Raw genomic sequence first — 18,841 nt, 5'->3', positions numbered from 1 at the left:
GTACTGTGCCTGATACCCCTATAAATAGAGGACAATTGATCTTTACCCATATGGGGATACTTGGATGTGGGTTTAGAGGATCAAGACCCTTTTTGCATTCCAATAACCATATGGGTATAACAAAATATACCAAGTGACTCCCTCGCTTTCCAGTTCATCATGTTTTCTATGTCTGTCATTGAGGCTATGATCCTCCAAAGATTTATGCATTGGAGTGGCCCCATTAACTACTTACATGCCTGAAGTTAAATGAGTCTTCGCAGGATCATGGCCTTAGATTGTAAAGATTCCAAGCAAACGTTGCCTTATGGTCTTTTCGGTGGTCAAGTACAAAGTTGCTGCTCCTCATAAAAATATGTATAATATAAAAAAAATACACGCAATTCCAAAACTGTATAGTAAATAAAACTTTATTTCATCTCAGCTCCTGCCAGATTAGCATTGCCAGTCACAGATCAGCATATGATACAGTTATGTATTAATTATTTACAATTTACAGTAGTGTATTTCTTCTCCAGAAAATATAAGTACAAAAGCTAAGAGTAAATAAATGAGGTACTAAAATTTGGATTTATTGTAAGCAAAAGCTTAAAGAAATAGCCTTTAGCAAACAATCAAAAGATCAAATTGGAAGAAAATATTCAAACAAATTGCCTAATTCACCAGGAATCACCCACTAACTGCTACCCACCCAAAAATGTATTGCACAATTCATTCAGTCAAGAAATCAAAAATAAATAGAAGATACAAACCGTTAAGTTCAACTCTTAAAAACACCCAGTGAAACCTGTACTGAGATACAAGAGTGGGGCGAAGTCTTTCTAGGTTACAGTCTTTTTTCTCCCCTTTAAAAAAATAACCTTTAACACAAAATAGAAGACAGTATTCAATATGAGGAGAAAAAAGACTCCTCACCAGATAACCACTGATTAGCATCTCTTCTCAAGGCAGTTTTAACTATATTCACGGTCCAAAGTGTGTGTTGATTTTTTCTGTCTTGCTGCTCCATCTGGGACCCTGAATAATAGTTTTTCCTCTTGTCCATTCTCAACGGAGAACAGAGATATGAATGTATTTCTAAGCAGCATTGTCATAAGACCTTACTATCACAATTTCTTCAAGATGGTCGTAGCCATGACTAGGGAGGAAAAAAAAAAAAGGCCAGTAAATGAATGTTACCTTGTGAAGAGAAAATTACAAGCACTTTTAGAATTTAAATAAATCAGTCAGGAGAGCAATTGAATCTGATTGCTGGAGAAAAGCAATAGGAGACAGAAAGAACTTGGATTTGACGTCAGGCTGAATGACTTGACTTATTCTGTGATCTTGGGCAAGTAATTCAATTTCTATATTTTTCAGACAACAAACTGAAGCTGGGTAAAAGAGTAAGATCTCACTGGAAACTACATACTGCATCTGAGCATCATGCCTAGTTAAGTAAAATACAAAACTGAATTTTAGAATGAGACAAAATGTTATTCCCCCTTCTTTCCTATCAAGGCCTCTAGTTAAAATGACAGGAAAGTAACAATACCCCACCTCAAAACAATTCCTGCCTTGGCCAATCATGGACATAAATCCCTTGTACCTAATCAAGAAGCGTATACCTCACATTTGCAATGCAGTCAGCATCAGCTTGATCATAAGTTGCTTGGAGGCAAGAATGTCATATTTGAGGTCAATAAACTGCCATAATCCACTAAAGCTTTGAAAAACTAGGACAGCACAATTTACTCTTGCAACGAGATTTTACTAGATTATACAAGATTTACATGCACAGGCCTCATTTACGTTAGTAAAATGACCTGTTGCTGACACCATGGTCAGCATCAAGCCCCTTCTTTGCTCCTCCTAAATGATGCTGAAAACTGTTTTACTGATAGAAAGGACAAAACCTTTTTTCAATAGGGCCACAGAAAGAGTAACAGGGATTACATCTCAATCATACTTTCTATAATGGTGTTGAAAGTAGTTTCACCTTGTCGATACTGACACTTCAACCATTTTCAGCGATGGCAAAGGAAAAGTCTGTTGACGCTAATACCCCAGAAAAGTAAGGACCAGAGGACAGACAGACATTCCAGATATTGGGCTTAGAATGCAACATTTAAGAGAGTATGAAATAAGGATAAGAGTAGAAACTTTAAGGACTGGTAGAGAGGAACAGATTTCCCTCTTTATAGAACTCAGATATATTTTGCATCCAAGTTTTGTCTGGTTTTAGTTTTAAGGGAGAAAAAAAATTAAGGCAAGCTCAACATGTCCCACAGAATTTGTTTTGAAATATTATACATTTTAAATCAGAGTGCTAATCACATTAGATTATGTAGAATGTTGTGACTATTTACTTCCATGTCCTATTACTGTGGATCATTATTGTTTTAATTTTTACCTTGACTGGTCTGATGCAGCCTTTTCATTGTAAGCCAACCCAGCCACTTGGTCTCTAACACTAGAGTTATTTGTGCACAGGTTCATTAATGAAGCCAAACTAATTTGTAACAAATTGTGTAATAACAAATATTGTGACGTCCCCAATCAAAAAGGTCTTTCCTCCCCATCTCTGCTTTGTCATCTTGTTACCACCAACCCATGACCCTGAACCAGCAAAATATTAAAGCATGTGCTGAACTTTAAGTAGGTTTGAAGTCTAATTTGAAGCCAACTTGAAGTTAAGCACTTGCATAAGTGCCTTACTGGATCAGGGCCCATGTATGCAATATTTCATTTTAAGTATTTTATTAAATTAGGATCCCTTTTGATTTTTATATGGCATTAGGATCCATTTTAAGCATGAAAGTAAGTGAGCATATTCCAGTAATTTGACTTACCTATTTGCTTATTCAAATAAGAAGCACAAATAGAATAAAGCCAAGTTAAATATATTTTGTATTACAGGCTATTTGATTAAGAATCTTTTTCTACTCCCTTTTGACATATCTGAGGTTTGTACAGCTCTGAATCAGTATTTGAAAAGATGCAAACTGTCCTCAGATCAGAAAATAAATTAATCTTGAAACTGAGGCTTACTTCTTACAAACTTAGCTTTGTAAAGCAAAATAAGATAAACAGTTAGTTTAGGGGTATATTACAAGCTTGTCTTGCAAAGAGCATTCAGCAATTATGAACAAAACCAGGGAGGAGAGAAAGAAAAATCTAGCAGAAGGATAATTAAGTGCATGCTATAGATTTGACCTTCAAATAAAACACAATACACATATTAGGCTTCACTCACCCACATGCTAACTAAGCACAGACTGATGGAATATTCAGAAGATACCACTGCGAGGTGAGGTAAACTACAAAGCCAGGAAGAAAACACCTTATTGGAATATTTTATTAATAGCACAAATTTGAGCTCAGTGGACATCGTGTGCTTATATATGAGGCTGAGAGGATTAGACAGAAACAACACTCTGAAGTAAATACTAATATACCAAGGTCAATATCCCAAGTCAATTTATCTATGATTTGTTTTTAAACTTTCAAGAGAAACTCTTAGATATATGCCCATTGTATAGGTAAGGGAAAGATTGGGCACTAAAATGGTAAATAAAACTGACAAGTATCCTTAATTTACTACAATGTAAATGTGTTTTATTTCAGTAGCAAAACAAGTTGACAATTTATACTTTTATAATCTGTAAATATTTCAGGCAAAAGTTAATAGGAATATCAGATTGTTCCTTATCAGACTAATCAATGCATTCCTGACTTGTTTAAAAAAATATATAAATTTATGCTTTAATTTAGACAATTTATACCACTAGAAAGGAAATTTAAGTGTTTAATAAATGTTTTTCAAATACCACCATCACTCTATTATGAAATAGGGAGAAGCCCTACATCAACTGATTATTAATATAATATGCTTGGATAGTTTAGTCTAATCCCAGCAGCCTAAATCTGTTTATCTCTTACACACAAGTACATCAAAAAGTTTAGTAAACATCTAAATAGGTGCTACTCCAGGCAGAGTAATAAGCTAATAAAAAGAATAACAAACTGGTTAGAAATGTATAATTTTGAAGGCTTGGGAGGTGGTTAAAAAGGTAATGGTTATTTCTTTTAATATCTGATTAAATTACCTTTGAAGACAAGCATGGTGCTAATCATTTCAGAGAACAGAGTGCAGATACTTTCAGTGCAAGGACTGCTTAGCTGGGACAGGAAGTTACACTCTTTTTGTTTTACGAGTTTAAATAAATATTTGGAGATTGGGATGGACTGGCCAAGAGCCTGGACTGGAATAGAATACTTATCAATACCAATGTTGCTTTTACAGTATAGTTTCCTTCAAACAAAATACCTTCAACACCCCTTATAACAAAAATCTATAATTTTGCTTGTTGTGTTCAACTCTATGTTAACAGTAACTGAAGATTTTTTTAAAGTTTGCTTCAAAGAGATCAATGTGTGTGGTTTCGTAAAGTGAAACATACAACTACCTAAAATAATAATCTTATCTGCCTCTAAAATGATCAGAGATAGCCAAGACCAGTAGGGAGGGAAGGAGAGAAGAAACAAGACCAATAGGGGAAGTACAAGCTACAATAAACTCTTAACTATTTTATTTTACTGGCCCACAAAAACATGAATAATCCTACTGAGTTCAGATATTGTGTTTCACAGCCTTTCAATTAATAAAATGCCTTTTACACTTATAAAATAATGATCGTGCAAAGAGTGCTTTTTCTGATTAGCACTGTATCTTGCTTCCCTGAGAGCGTAAAGTACTCTGCTCCTGGTCTTGCATTTCATCTACTTGGAAATCTTTTTGTAAAGCAAAGCACCCCTCAATTCCTTAAATAACTGAAAATCTAGCCCTGAGGAACTATTAAAGACACTAGTATAGTATGAGTTCCTTTCTGTCCCTCCCAAAATCTAGACTTCTCTATGCTCACATGACATATCCAATATTGGGATTGCTGAGCAGGCTTTCAATATTTGTTGTCAATTTAAAAAAGGCATTCTACTCTACATCAAGGATGCAGCTATACTGGCTATATTCAGCACTCTTCCCCTCTGTTGTTCTAGGGGAAAGCTCTATCAGCAGAACTGCTATTGTACACACTAAGCAAAGCCGAGTAGGCACAGGAGTTGTTACCATTTTTGCTTTTAGTAAGGATAGATGGCACAGTGGCAAAAATGCCTGCACATTGGCTACAGTGCTCCCATTGTCAATACCACCAGTGGAACTACTCCAGTACTAGACCAATGGTGGGACATATTAGTGGAGACAAAGCCCTTACTTTTTTCTTTTGTCATAAACTCAAGCCTACTTCTACAATGGGAAATTCTCCTGAGGAAGGGAGGGACGTTAAACAACCAAGTTTCACCCACCTATGTCTAGCAGCCCATGTTCATATATCCAGTCTACTTATAAGGCTTACCAATGGTCGAGCATCTTCTCGTTCTAAGATCTTCTGCGTTTGGTCGGCTGGGAACTTCAGTACTGTGGTTATAACCTTTGCCATTGTCTAAAGAAAAAAAGTTAATGGTCTGTAAGTAACTTAACATGCATAAGAAAAGATTAAACTGCTGTTTAACAGTTACAAATGTATTCATTTATCAAAGTGCTGTATGTTTTTAGTAATGTCAATGGAGGCCATTGCAAAAAAAGTCAGACATGCACATTAGCTTCACATCTCATTTGCTTGACAGATGGCATGTTATGTGAATTTTATGGAAGATTCTTCAGTTTATATTATCACAAACTGCAATATAAGCTCTATAGTTAGCACAAAGCTCAAACACATTAACCTCTTTCATAAAATGGCGCTACTGACTACTGTTGCAAAAGATTCAACCCTTCCTGAGATTTCTTCCTAAAAACAATCTAATCTGTATGTCACTACAAGATACATTTTTTTAGTCACATGAAATAATGCTCTACAGCTCAACTTCATTCACGTCAGCCTGACATCTTGTAAAACAAATCCAGACAAATATGCTACTGCACTAGCAGGTTCCAAGATTAACAGCAGAACTTCATTTGTGGAAACATTATTGGCAGGTGTGTAGTATGCTGCACTGATACAGCAAAGTGCTCTGACATCCTCTTATGAAAGGAGTCATAAGTAGAAAGCATTATTATTATTATTGTTAATTTAACCTATAACAATATCTGTATGAGGTAGGTAAGTATTACCTCTATTTTGTATGTGGAAAACAAAACAGAAAAGGTCATATCAATAGTTACACATTAGGTGGCAGAGCCAGGATTACAACTCTCATTTGAATGTTTTAGCCACCAACATGCTCCCACCTGAAACAGGACCAACGCTTCCATTTTCATTTTGGTCAGCAACAATAGAAGGTAAGGGGAAAGAAGGTGCAGTAACATGGATGAATATAGGTGGTCAGGTGGTTGCACAGGAAATCTCAGGTGCTTTCCCACATGCTGCAACAGCTGTAGGTACAGCTCTAACAGAATGTGCTATAAGAGTCATACTTGCAGCTCTCACACAATGCAGTGGTGACAAGATTGCTGCCCATCTACTGCTATTGTTTCCCACCAGCTCCACACAGATCACTGAGTGAAGAGGAGACAGCAGGAACAATAAGGAAGCAACTGGAGGACAGAATTGACCACAACCATCATAAAGCTGAAAGGGTAGTCCAGATTAATTCATCTCATGTATAGTTAGATATAGCTTCTACCTGGCTATAAAGCTGAAAGAATTCCCCTTGCTAACTGTTCTGTTCAATCAGCTTAATTTAAGCTATTTACTGTTCATGATTCAAACTCAGAGGTTCTCAAACTTCATTGCACCACAACCCCCTTCTGACAACAAAAATTACTACACGACCCCACAAGGGGGGACCGAAGCCTGAGCCCGCCCAGCCCTGCCACCCTGGGCAGAGGGTCCAAAGCCCGAGCTACACTGCCCTGGGTGGGCCCCAAAGCTGAAGCCCAAGAGCTTCAGCCCCAGGGGGAGAGCTTGTAACCTGAGCCCTGCCACTCACGGCTGAAGCCCTTGGGCTTTGGCCCTGGGCGGTGGGGCTCGGGCTTCAGCTTTGGCTCAGGCCCCAGTAAGTCTAATGCCAGTCTTGGTGACCCCATTAAAATAGGGTCGTGGCCCACTTTGGGGTCCCAACCCAGTTTGAGAACTGCTGAAAGATACTGAGGAACATCTCTGATAACACAAATCAGCACCAAACTTTTCTAATTTCTCTTGTCAAACCCCTCATTCACCACTTAGGACTGAAAGATCACAAAGCAATGAACTCGGAATGTACACCCACACTTACAGGACAGCTACCTCTGAAGCCCTCACTATTGATTTCAACAGGACACAATGGTATGCACAAGTAAGTTAAAAAAATATACATGCATTGCAAATACATATATGTGTTTTCATGTAGTATGTGCCAACTCAAACAAACATTCTTAAAACCTTCTTTCTTGAAAATGTATGTTTTGTAATTTATCACTAGCATTGCCTTGAAATTCTTCAAGTTCTTGCAGTCACAAGGGAGATTTAGAAATAAAATTATTTCAGGTCCAAATGATTGCAAATAACGTGAATGAAACTTACAAGCATTTTGGAATTTAAGACTATATGCTTTACAAAGTGTTTACCTGATTATGGCTTTATTATCTTGATTATATTTTTCTAGAAAAATCCAGGTGAAGCATAAAAATAATCCCTACCTTTCATATACCCACATACACAGTAATAAGTTCTAATAAAAGAGCTGATCGTCTACATTCCTACTTACTGACAATTCTTTCAAGGAGTATAGATATTTCTTAAAGATATCAAGGCACTCTATAATTTGAACAATATTGCTGCTCACAAGCAGAACCCACAAATTTCACCGCAAAGCTGCATATAACTGTCCCATGCTGTCACACAATTCACTATTTGTTACTACATGATTCAGTATGATTGCCAAGGCTATCCACCTCCCATGGTTAAGGGTACAAGCCAGTAACAGCGAAAAATATGTCTAGGTTCCCTGAGAGCTCTGCATACATTTAACTAATTCAGAAATATAGGCTGGAAATCAACAAAATCTGGAATTATTATGACAGACCACCCTTCCATTTCAATATTTGCAAAGCAGCCTATGTAACCAACACATGAACTGCACACATCAGAGGCAGACAAACAACACACAGATTGGCAATTTGACTCTAGAACAGACTCCAAATTGTATAATGGAATTGTGAGTCTCAGCATGTATAAAAGCAATGCCCTAGATCAGTGGTTTTCAAACTGTGGGTCGCGACTCAGTACTGGGTCATGGAATGTAAGGCACTGGGTCGCGGCGGCTCTGGTCAGCATTGGCAGTGCTGCCCAGCTAAGGCAAGTTAGTCCCTACCTGTTCTAACACCGCGCTGCACCCCGGAAGTGGCCATCAGCAGGTCCGGCTCCTAGGAGTGGGGAGGGCATGGGGCTCTGTGCGCTGCCCTGAGCACCGGCTCCACACTCCCATTCGCCGGTTCCCAGCCAACACAAGCTGGGGGTGGGGGTGACTGGTGTCTGCGGGCAAGAGCCGTGCACAGCCGCTTGGTGCCTCCGTGTAGGAGCCGGATCTGCTGCTGGCTGCCTCCAGGGAGGGCCGGCTCCAGGGTTTTGGCCCCCCCAAACAACAAAAAAAAAAAAAAAAAGCCGATCGCGATCCGTGGCGGCAATTCGGCGGGATGTCCTTTGCTCCGAGCAGGAGTGAGGGACCGTCCGCCGAATTGCCGCCGAACAGCTGGACGTGTCACCCCTCTCCGAAGTGGCCACCCCAAGCACCTGCTTGGTAAGCTGGTGCCTGGAGCCGGCCCTGCTTCCAGGGAGCAGCACGGTCCGTGGTGCCAGGACAGGCGGGAAGCCTGCCTCTGCACCCCGGCTGTGCTGCTGACCGGGAGCCGCCGGAGGTAAGCCCGCACCCCAATCCCCTGCCCGGAGCACCCTCCTGCACCCCAAACCCCTCATCCCTGGCCCTGCCCCAGAGCCTCCTCCCATACCCTGAACCCCTCATTCCTGGTCTCACCCCCGCACCCCAACCCTATGCCCCTGCCCAGAGCCCCTCCCACAACCCAAACCTCATCCCCAGCTCCATTGGGTCGTGGGCGTCAACAATTTTCTTCAACTGGGTCACCAGAAAAAAAAAGTTTTAAAACCACTGCTCTAGATTTCTGTAAGAACTGGGCTTTTACCGTGCTTGACAAACAAAACGTCAACATAATGGCCTAAAGATGCAGTATAAGAATGCTTGGTAAATTCAGCAAAAAGAACGAGGAGTACTTGTGGCACCTTAAAAACTAACAAATTTATTTGGGCATAAGCTTTCGTGGGCTAAAACCCACTTCATCGGGTTTTAGCCCACGAAAGCTTATGCCCAAATAAATTTGTTAGTCTCTATGGTGCCACAAGTACTCCTTGTTCTTTTTGGTTAATTCAGTTATTCACATGGTGGTTGAGAACATTATTTTACTGCACCATAGAGTGTGCTATGCATCTCAAAGTACAAATAAACTTAACAAGGTGTGTTCCCAGAAAAACGTACACTGCAATTTCACATGACACAGTAAAGAGGCACCAGATTAAGTAGGGTAGGAAGACAGTTAAATTACATTAGTTACTCAAAAGTGAGTGTAGTGTGACTGAACAATTTTTTTTTTGTAGTTTTGAACAAGTGCCGTATAAGCCCATTCGTTTATAAGCCGACACCCCTCCTCCCCCAAGATGGATAAGTAAAAATAGAAAATTTTTTATAACCTGTTCATAAACCGACCCTACAATTCAGGGGTCAGCAAACTTTGGCTCCCGTGCCATCAGGATAAGCCGCTGGTAGGCCGAGATGGTTTGTTTACCTGGAACGACCGCAGGCACGGAGGTAAACCTAAGTAAACAAAGTGTCCCGGCGCGGGTTGGGACAGCAATAGGTGGGGAAATTTTTTTGTGGGGAGAAGCTGGGAGTCAGAGGAATAACCCCAGTGACCACCCCCCACATGTCCCCACCCCTATCCTGGGACCCCCACACTCTCCTCATCCCATCCCTTCCCACCTTATGTGGGGAGGGCCAGGGGAGGATGTCTCTGGCCTGGCTGGAGCTGCTCCGGCAGGCTGGGCAGTGCGGCCGCAGCCTGCTCCGGCGGGCCAAACCAGGCAGCGCGGCCGCAGCATGTTCCAGCAGGCTAGGCTGGGTGGCACGGCCGCAGCGTGCTCCGGCGGACTGGGCAGCACGGCCACAGCCTGCTCTGGGGGGTGGGGCTGAGCGGCACGGCCGCAGCCTGCCAGCCCCAGAGCTGCAGCTGCTTCGGAGGCTGGAGGGAGAGCAGCGTGGCCAGAAGCGGAGAGACTCTGGCCCCGCCTCTTCCCTTCTGGCTCTGCCGGCTGTGCTGCCTTTCCTTGCTCCCTCTGTTGGGGGAAGGGGCTGTGTCCCACCTCTGCCTCTCTATACCTGTTCATAAGCTGACCCCCTTCTCTGGTGCTTCCCTTTTTTATTAAAAAAATTCGGCTTATGAACGAGTATATACGGTACTTATAAATATGAAATACACATTATTAAGTATACATATATGATATATACATTTATTTATATGAAATAAAATGTCTTAGATAATTCACTTAAGATCCATTTCTATGTTGGTGTTCACAAGGTGGGATTTGAGTAGTGGCTTGGCAAACCACTTAGTGGAAGGCATTCCACATAAAGGAATGATATGCAAAAGGTGCATAGGTGGTTATGAGCAAGGTGAGCAACTTGGACACTGGGTATCATTAGCAAAGTGGTAGTAGGATGCAATGTGGTAAAAGACTAGGCTAATTAAGTAGGCAGGGGGTGTTATGTAGCGCTATGAAAGTAAGCACAATTTGAATGTGAAGCAATGCATAAATTCAAATTAGGGGTGAGCATGATCATATCAATAGGCCAAGAAGATCTTAGCTGCTGCATTATATTTGGGGGGTGGGGAAATGATGGAGGTGGCAAACACATCAGAGGAAGAGGAGGTTGCAGTAAATAAGATAGGGGATGTCTAGGGCCTGGATGACATTTTGCTGTCTGGATACATATAAAAGATTAGATCTTAGAGATGTTGCAGATGAAAGGGAGGTAGGAATTGGATACTGCCTGATGTGAAGAGCAGATCAGTCAAAGATGATTCCTGGGTTGCAAGCCTGGGTGACAGGGAGGATGTGATGTTATCAATGGTAACAGAAAATGTGAGGAGTGGATTTTGGAGGGAAAGAAAAATTAAATGCTTGGCCATGTTAAATTGCCTGCAAGCCATCCAGAAGCAGCGTTCAAAGAAACCAGGCTGAGACATGGGTTTAGATGGAGGGAAGCCACACAGGAGTGGGAGAGAGACTTTTATCAGCATCGAGTTCATGATTGATGCAAACTGAGTAGATGAGATTTCCTTGCAAACTACATGTACTTTCTGAAGCACAAGGAGGAGACAACTAGAACGTTGCTATGTTTAATGAGAATGTCAGGTTTCATTTGATTTTTACCTTAACAGTCTAATTTTCATTGTTAGCTTTCAAACGCATAAAATAAATCAACCCCATTACTACTGTGATCTGAATTGTTAATGAGGAAAGCATGGGCTGTCCCAGAAATTTATCACTTCTTTAAATTTTGTGTATGTTCTGTTAGTCCTGCTACCTTGATTCTTTGGTGCTAACAGACAACCAAATAACTATGAATACTAAAGAAAGAGCACAATCAGACACTTGCAAAAAGTTGCATTAAAAGGACTTTACAATTTCCCATCACCTATCAAATCTAAAAGTAGCTACCAAATCTTTAAAACCTTTGAAAATGTCTCTTTCCATTCATTTATTTGAATTGAATAAAATGCCTCTCTCCATTAAAATAAAAATAATACCTTTTAAAGCAAGTTTAAGAGCTAGACATCTGTCTTTACTTCAGTGCAATTTATTTTCATTTTGGATATGTATACAATCTTAGAAAACCACCTCCAAGATTGGCTTCTAACTCTGTCTTTGGTTGAGAGAGGATGCAACTTTCAGAAGTTTTTTTTTTTTTTAAATGAAGCAACTTGCCCCCTGGATGGAAGCCAGACCCTTAAAGTCAATCTACTTTAATGTCTATATAGTAATGCAGATTGCATGTCACATGAGAATGTTGTTCTTACTTCAGATCACAAGCAATATATATGGTTATTCACTTTTACACCCACAACTTCTGTGGCTTCTTTTCTTCCTAGTAAGATTGCTGAAACTAAGCTTAGCTTTAATGCAGTGGTTCTCAAATTTTTGTACTGGTGACCCCTTTCACATAGCAAGCCTTTGAGTGTGACCCCCCTTATAAGTTAAAAACATGTTTTTATATATTTAACACCATTATAAATTCTGGAGGCAAAGTGGAATTTGGGGTGGAGGCTGACAGCTCACGACCCCCCATGTAATAGCCTTGAGACTCCCCAGTTTGAGAACCTCAGCTTTAATGTGTTACTACTACCAAACTACTCACATTTGCAATTTCAAAGTCCCAATTTAAGTATAGTGATATTTTGGACACTTAACAAGAAACAGTTTTAATCCATAACACAGAACTGGAGCCTTACTAAATATAGTTTAACATTAAAATTAGTCTAGAGATGTTTCAAATTAGACTTCATTGAATGCAGACATGTTACTCAAATTGCAGGATTTTTGTCTGGTGCTGTCTCAAAGCTAGGCTGTGCTTGTTTGTTACCTGTCATAACCACGCCCATTACATCCAACAATAAACTTTAGAACAAATACGATTCATTTAGAATTCTAATGAAATACTGAGAGCTGTAGTGCTTAACATTAGCCCCATTTGAAAGATGTAACTGGAAGAGTGGAAGTATTATAGATAGGTGTATTTTGCCCTAAGAAGGAAATATTTTCATCTAAATAACACAAACATCTTGCTTAGATGATAAACCTCATTATGACATTATCTCTTTCAAACCAGGCCAATTTCTACATATAGCTACTCAGACTAGTTATTTAGAATTCCAACTGAAAAAGGATTTCACTAGCTGACATTCTACACTGACAAAGTTGGCTTTCAGTCATTCTCTTCTATTACTCAAAATACATCAAAAAAATAAAAACACCACCCAGAAAAGATACATGCCCTAGTGAAATAGGATACTTGGGGTTTTGGGGAAGATGTTTCTGAACCTTCAGAACTAGTCACAAGATATAGTTCAATACAATTGTTATTGTTTTGACACCAAATTCCAGCAATGTCATAGGTTCACGAGAAGAAAAAAAAAAAAAAAAAGACAACAAAGATCTATCATTCAAACTCTGAACAGGACTGAAACCCCGTTCTTTACACACTATCAGCTACCGTCACAGCATTCCATCAATAGCAAATACATAGTGCTCAAATCCTACACAGCAAGAGTGAGAAATTCAATTCTAATCCAAACCCCATGTCAAATCACAGCATATAGCATTCCATACCTTTGTCTCTCGGCCCATCATATATTCAAACAGCACCTTCCGCAAGTATTCAAACTCAGTAGGCTCTCCAAAGAGAGAGACATCAGCATGGCAGAGATTCCCATCTGTGTAAACAAAAATAAGACTATATTTATACTGACAGTCACTCATATAATCCAAAATTATTCTTGCTTAGAAAATGACTGGAATAAAATATAGTCAAGTAGAGAAACATTTTATTAATCTGAACAATTGTGTCAAATGCCTAAAATTTAATTGTAACTGAATGTACAATATTCCAGAACAACTATATAGAAGATATTCACTTCTCAAGTTGTTTTTTGAATATATTCCTTGATGTTTTTTCTACACCAACATACAGCAATAGATACATTTAAAACAGAATTTGCTTGATTGCTGCTGCTACCTTCCTCCCTTCCAATTAAATTCAGAAGCTTGTGTCAGCTCATCTGAATCAAGAAACTATACCAGTTTAGTTGCTTACTTAAAAATCTGAATAAATTAGTCTAACTAGGATTCTTAATCTTAAAGGCCTCAAACAAGCTTTTGTAGTTCTGATCTTACTGGGAGTTGGGTTAGTCAGTACCTCACAAGATCAGACCTCTATATGCAAAGATTTTATTTAGGGCTGTCAATTAATCGCAGTTAACTCACGCAATTAACTCCAAAAAATTAATCACAAATTAAAAAATTAATCGCGATTAATTGCAGTTTTAATCACAATGTTAAACAATAGAATACCAATTGAAATTTATTACATATGTTTGGATGTTTTTCTACATTTTCAAATATATTGATTTCAATTACAACACAGAATACAAAGTGTACAGTGCTCACTTTATATTTTTATTACAAATATTTGCACTGTAAAAATGATAAAAGAAATACTACTTTTCAGTTCACTTCATACAAGTACTATAGTGCAATTTCTTTATCGTGTAAATGCAACTTACAAATGTAGATTTTTTTTCCTTACATAACTGCACTCAAAAATAAAACAATGCAAAACTTTAGAGCCTACAAATCCACTCAGTCCTACTTCTTGTTCAGCCAATCGCTAAGACAAACAAGTTTGTTTACATTTACGGGAGATAATGCTACCCACTTCTTATTTACAATGTCACCAGAAAGTGAGAATAGGAGCTTGCATGGGACTTTTGTAACCGGCACTACAAGGTATTTACGTGCCAGATATGCTAAACATTCGTATGCCCCTTCATGTTTCAGCCACCATTCCAGTGGACATACTTCCATGCTGATGACACTCATTAAAAAAATAATGTGTTAATTAAATTTGTGACTGAACTCCTTGGGGGAGAACTGTATGAAGCATGAAGGGACATATGAATCTTTAGCGCATCTGGCACTTAAATATCTTGCAATGCCCGCTACAACAGTGCCATGTGAATGCCTCTCTCACTTTCAGGTGACATTGCAAACAAGAAGTGGGCATCATTATCTCCTGCAAATATAAACCAACTTGTTTGTCTGAGCAATTGGCGGAACAAGAAGTAGGACTGAGTAGGATCTAAAGTTTTACATTATTTTATTTTTGAGGGCAGTTTTTTTTTTGTACATAATTCTACATTTGTAAGTTCAACTTTCATGATAAAGAGATTGCACTACAGTACTTGTATTAGGTGAATTGAAAAATACTATGTATTTTGTTTTTTACAGTGCAAATATTTCTAATAAAAATAATAATATAAATGAGCACTGTACACTTTGTATTCTGTGTTGTAATTGAAATCAATACATTTGAAAATGTAGAAAACATCCAAAAATATTTAAATAAATGGTATTCTATTATTGTTTAACAGTGCGATTAATTGCGATTAATTTTTTAATTGCTTGACAGCCCTAGTTTTATTTCATACAGATGATATAGTAAAATTGTGTAATTTAAAAGGGCGAGCAAACAGGCTGAGGAAGTGGAGGTGACGGGATGGTTAAATAAAATAAATAAATTAATGAAGATAACCTATCTCCTAGAACTGGAAGGGACCGTGAAAGGTCATCGAGTCCAGCCCCCTGCCTTCACTAGCAGAACCAAGTACTGATTTTGCCCCAGATCCCTAAGTGGCCCCCTCAAGGATTGAACTCACAACCCTGGGTTTAGTAGGTCAATGCTCAAACCACTGAGCTATCCCTCCCCCTCAGGCAGACAGAATATATCTCCAGTTTTTAATATTCTTTCCAATTACAACTCCCTCCCTACAAGCGCCAATCATGGATCTCACTGTGCTAGGTGCTGTACAAACAAATTAAAAAGATCATCCCTGCTCCAAAGAGCTTACAATGTAAGTATAAGATAAGAGACAACAGATGGATACAGATAAATCAATAGGGGAGTACAAGGAAACAAGGAGACAATATTGGTCAGTGTGAAAGACAGTGGTGTCTGGAAGCCAGCAGCCTAACCATTGTCAAGTTTTTTGTAGGCATCAGGGCAAAGGAGAGTTATAAGGAGGGATTTGAAGGAGGATAACAAGGTTGCTTTGTGGATGTTTATGGAGAGCACCTCCCCAGCACGAGGAGCATGCAAGAGAGCATGAAGGTGCTCATTTGAAAATTTAATAATTGGTAATGGAGGCTGATATTATTGACTGATGGAGATGGGAGCCAACATCTCAACAGTGAATGACAGTGGATAGGTAGTGAAGGGCCTTGAAAACGAAGACAAGCACCTTATGTTTGATGCAACAGAGAAAGAGGAGCCAATGAATAGACAGATTCAAAGGTACAGGCTAGGAGAATAATCTTTGCAGCGACATTCTGAATGGATATGCATTTGTCAAGACCAGAGACGAGCATGTTGCAGTAATTGAGATACGAGACAATGAGAGCCTGGATAACAGTTTTAGCTGTGTGGATGGATTGGAAATGCCATATCTTAGAGATGTTATACAAAAAGAATCTGCAAGATTTAGACATAGAATAGATGTGAAGACCTAGACAGAGACCCAAGGTGAAGAGGATGCCCAGGTTATGAGTTTCAGAGTAGCAGTGGTTAGTCTGTATCTGCAAATAGAATAGGAGTACTTGTGGTACCTTAGAGACTAACAAATTTATTTGAGCATAAGCTTTCGTGGGATACAGTCAAGATCTTGTGCAGAGAAAGAAGTAGAGGCAGGATAAAATAAGGGTTGAGGAGCAAGTCAAATGTATCAAAAAGGCAGCTGCGACTGAGGACATGGGATTCAAGTAAGTTGTGAGAAGTAGAATTGTTTGGCTAGGAAGATGGCAGAATTGAAAGAGGACAGAATGAATCTGTAGCAGAGGAAATTGGCCTGGTCACAGAATTTCCATCAAAGAAGCTCTTCAGCGTGACCACAGGAGCAAAGGAAACTGCTGTTGGGGGTCGGGGGAATAGGGGGAGCAAGGGAAGGGTGAACTTTGTGATTAAAGAGTGGGGCAAAAGACTCAAGGGTGGAGGAGAATGAAGAACAGCGAGCATTAACAACCATATCAACGGAAGAAAGGGAGGAGAGGCCTAAGAGCAGACAAGGAGTCATCAGCGTTGATGAACTGAAAATCACAAAAAGGCCAAGTGACAAGGTGTGAGGAAGGGGGCTGATGAGCGATGCTGAAAGACACCAGATGATGTTTGGCGAGAAAGAACTCAGCAACAGATATCAAAGAGAGAGCAGTGCTTGGTAAAGACCAAGTCTCTAGAACAGCCCTTTAGGTGAATGATAAAAGTTGAACCAGACTGCAGGTAGGCTGAAGAGGTGAGGGTGAGCAGATGTGCAGCTAAAGAGTCAGAGGGGTCCTCCACATGAAATATGAAGTCACAGAGGATGAGCGCTGGAGACTGTGAGTAGAGGAAGAGAGAACTTGAAGTCAAAATCAGAGGAAGGCTGATGGGGAGGAGTTGGGTGGACAGTAGATGAAAGCAACATGGAGTGGGAAAGGAGAGAAGAGTCTGATGCAGTGATGTTTGAAAGAGTGGGAAGAGAAAAGCGGGCAGAGGGTCGAGGCAGCTAGAATGGAAGAAAGCCCAATAACCCCAAGCAAGGTCTGATCCAGGGCAGTACCGCTGTAAGATAGGCCAGCTGCAGAAGCAGTGTCAGATGAAGGGATCTGTGAGAGCCAGGAGTGGGAGGCAGCAAGATATGAAGAGGGCCACAGATCTTTTTAGATATGGAGTAGGTGTTCCAGAGACAGCAAAAGAAGGGGAAGGTGCTGGGGGGCAGGGAAGGAGATGGCATGAGATTAGGAATGGTGGTGAGAGAGTGCAGATGTGATGGGAGGTGGAGAGGTGGGGATAGGGGAGGGCTGAGGCACATGTCACCAGAGGTCAGGAGAAAGATACAGATGTAGGAGCTACATTTGTGCTGATGGAAGGAGGGGGGGAAGATTGGGTGGAGAAGGGAAGAGGAGCAGGTAGAGCTGGTTGGAACTGTAGAGGGGCAACGGTAGCCAGGAAGGGGAAAATGGAGTGGAGGAAAGAGGGGGATGATGGCATATGTTATGATGCAGAAGCGGGGTGTGGCAAAAGCCATTGGAGAGTGGCAGATAGGTGATAACTTCCTTAGTCCAAATTTATTAATTGTGTACACATGGTCACCTATGAATTCCTCATAAGATTACTGTAATACTTTCATTTTCCATATGCTCACCATCCATAAGGAATAAGGAAACCATTTTTAGCAACTCAAAATACTGATCAAAATTAAAAAGAAGTCTTTATTTAAAACAGCTGTTCAGTGGTTTCCCGTCACTGTAGATCTGTCAAAATTCTCTATCCAAGAGATGAAAGCTTCTCCCCTGATTAGAAATAGTATAGTGACTAACTGCTCAACTACTGTTTAAGTGTCACCAGACCTATAGGCTTTGTTTTTTACTGGAGCCTCAGGGAGATCACCTTACCCACATCCTATTGGTCTGTATTTAGAATCAACTGCAGACCTTATATGTTGGCAGCATCTTCATCTTCCCATTACAGATATAAAATATTCCTGTCTACACCTATAAATCACTTTGCTTTCAGATGTTTCCCAAATCAAGTTTAAGTTGCTGCATTAGTGGTAGAAGTTCTCAGTCTCAGTGTGGTTACATGCATTGGCAGTATTTTCATATTCCTTCTCTACTCAAAATTTGCTTTCTACTTAGAGTACTTTTCTTCTCCAATGTAATAGTTTCCTGGCTTTAATCAAATACAGAGCAAGTTACTTATAATGAAAGGAAAGATATGTGCCAGATTGTCTGGATTGTGCCTTTTCAAGCACCATCATCTGACAATTAATCTGACTCAGCATTTTTAAAGTATTACTTCATTTGGAGTGAATCCAAAATGTACAACAGCAAAATCCATTCAATTACAGTAACACAATTACCAGTTATGTGTGTTTATCACAGTTTATGCCATACTGGTATAATCACCATTAAAATCAAGTATGTTCAAAGTACGTTATCTTTTTACA

At 39.8% G+C, this 18,841-nt stretch overlaps 1 protein-coding gene across 3 annotated transcripts in view; it reads right to left on the bottom strand.

Annotated features, from left to right (window-relative positions):
• Window positions 1-394: 394 nt before the first annotated feature.
• LOC112104952 (golgin subfamily A member 4) overlaps window positions 395-18,841 on the bottom strand; it is a 110,231-nt gene continuing 91,784 nt past the window's right edge. For 2 of the 3 annotated variants that reach the window (XM_026663460.1, XM_026663458.1), the window contains 4 exons: window positions 13,416-13,519; window positions 5,394-5,480; window positions 3,236-3,299; window positions 395-1,138 (listed from right to left, as the gene is read on the bottom strand). In XM_026663460.1, the coding sequence (XP_026519245.1) occupies window positions 3,270-3,299; window positions 5,394-5,480; window positions 13,416-13,519 (221 nt within the window). In that variant the 3' untranslated portion in view covers window positions 395-1,138; window positions 3,236-3,269. The remainder of the gene's footprint in view (window positions 1,139-3,235; window positions 3,300-5,393; window positions 5,481-13,415; window positions 13,520-18,841) is intronic. The other variant, XM_026663459.1, reaches the window with a different exon arrangement.

This window comes from Terrapene carolina, unplaced genomic scaffold (assembly GCF_002925995.2).
Source record: "Terrapene carolina triunguis isolate 2854851 unplaced genomic scaffold, T_m_triunguis-2.0 Scaffold33715, whole genome shotgun sequence".
In the NCBI taxonomy this organism is placed as follows: domain Eukaryota; kingdom Metazoa; phylum Chordata; order Testudines; family Emydidae; genus Terrapene; species Terrapene triunguis.
The sequence above is the reverse complement of the archived record's forward strand: the minus strand, read 5'-3'. Positions and strand labels throughout refer to the sequence as shown.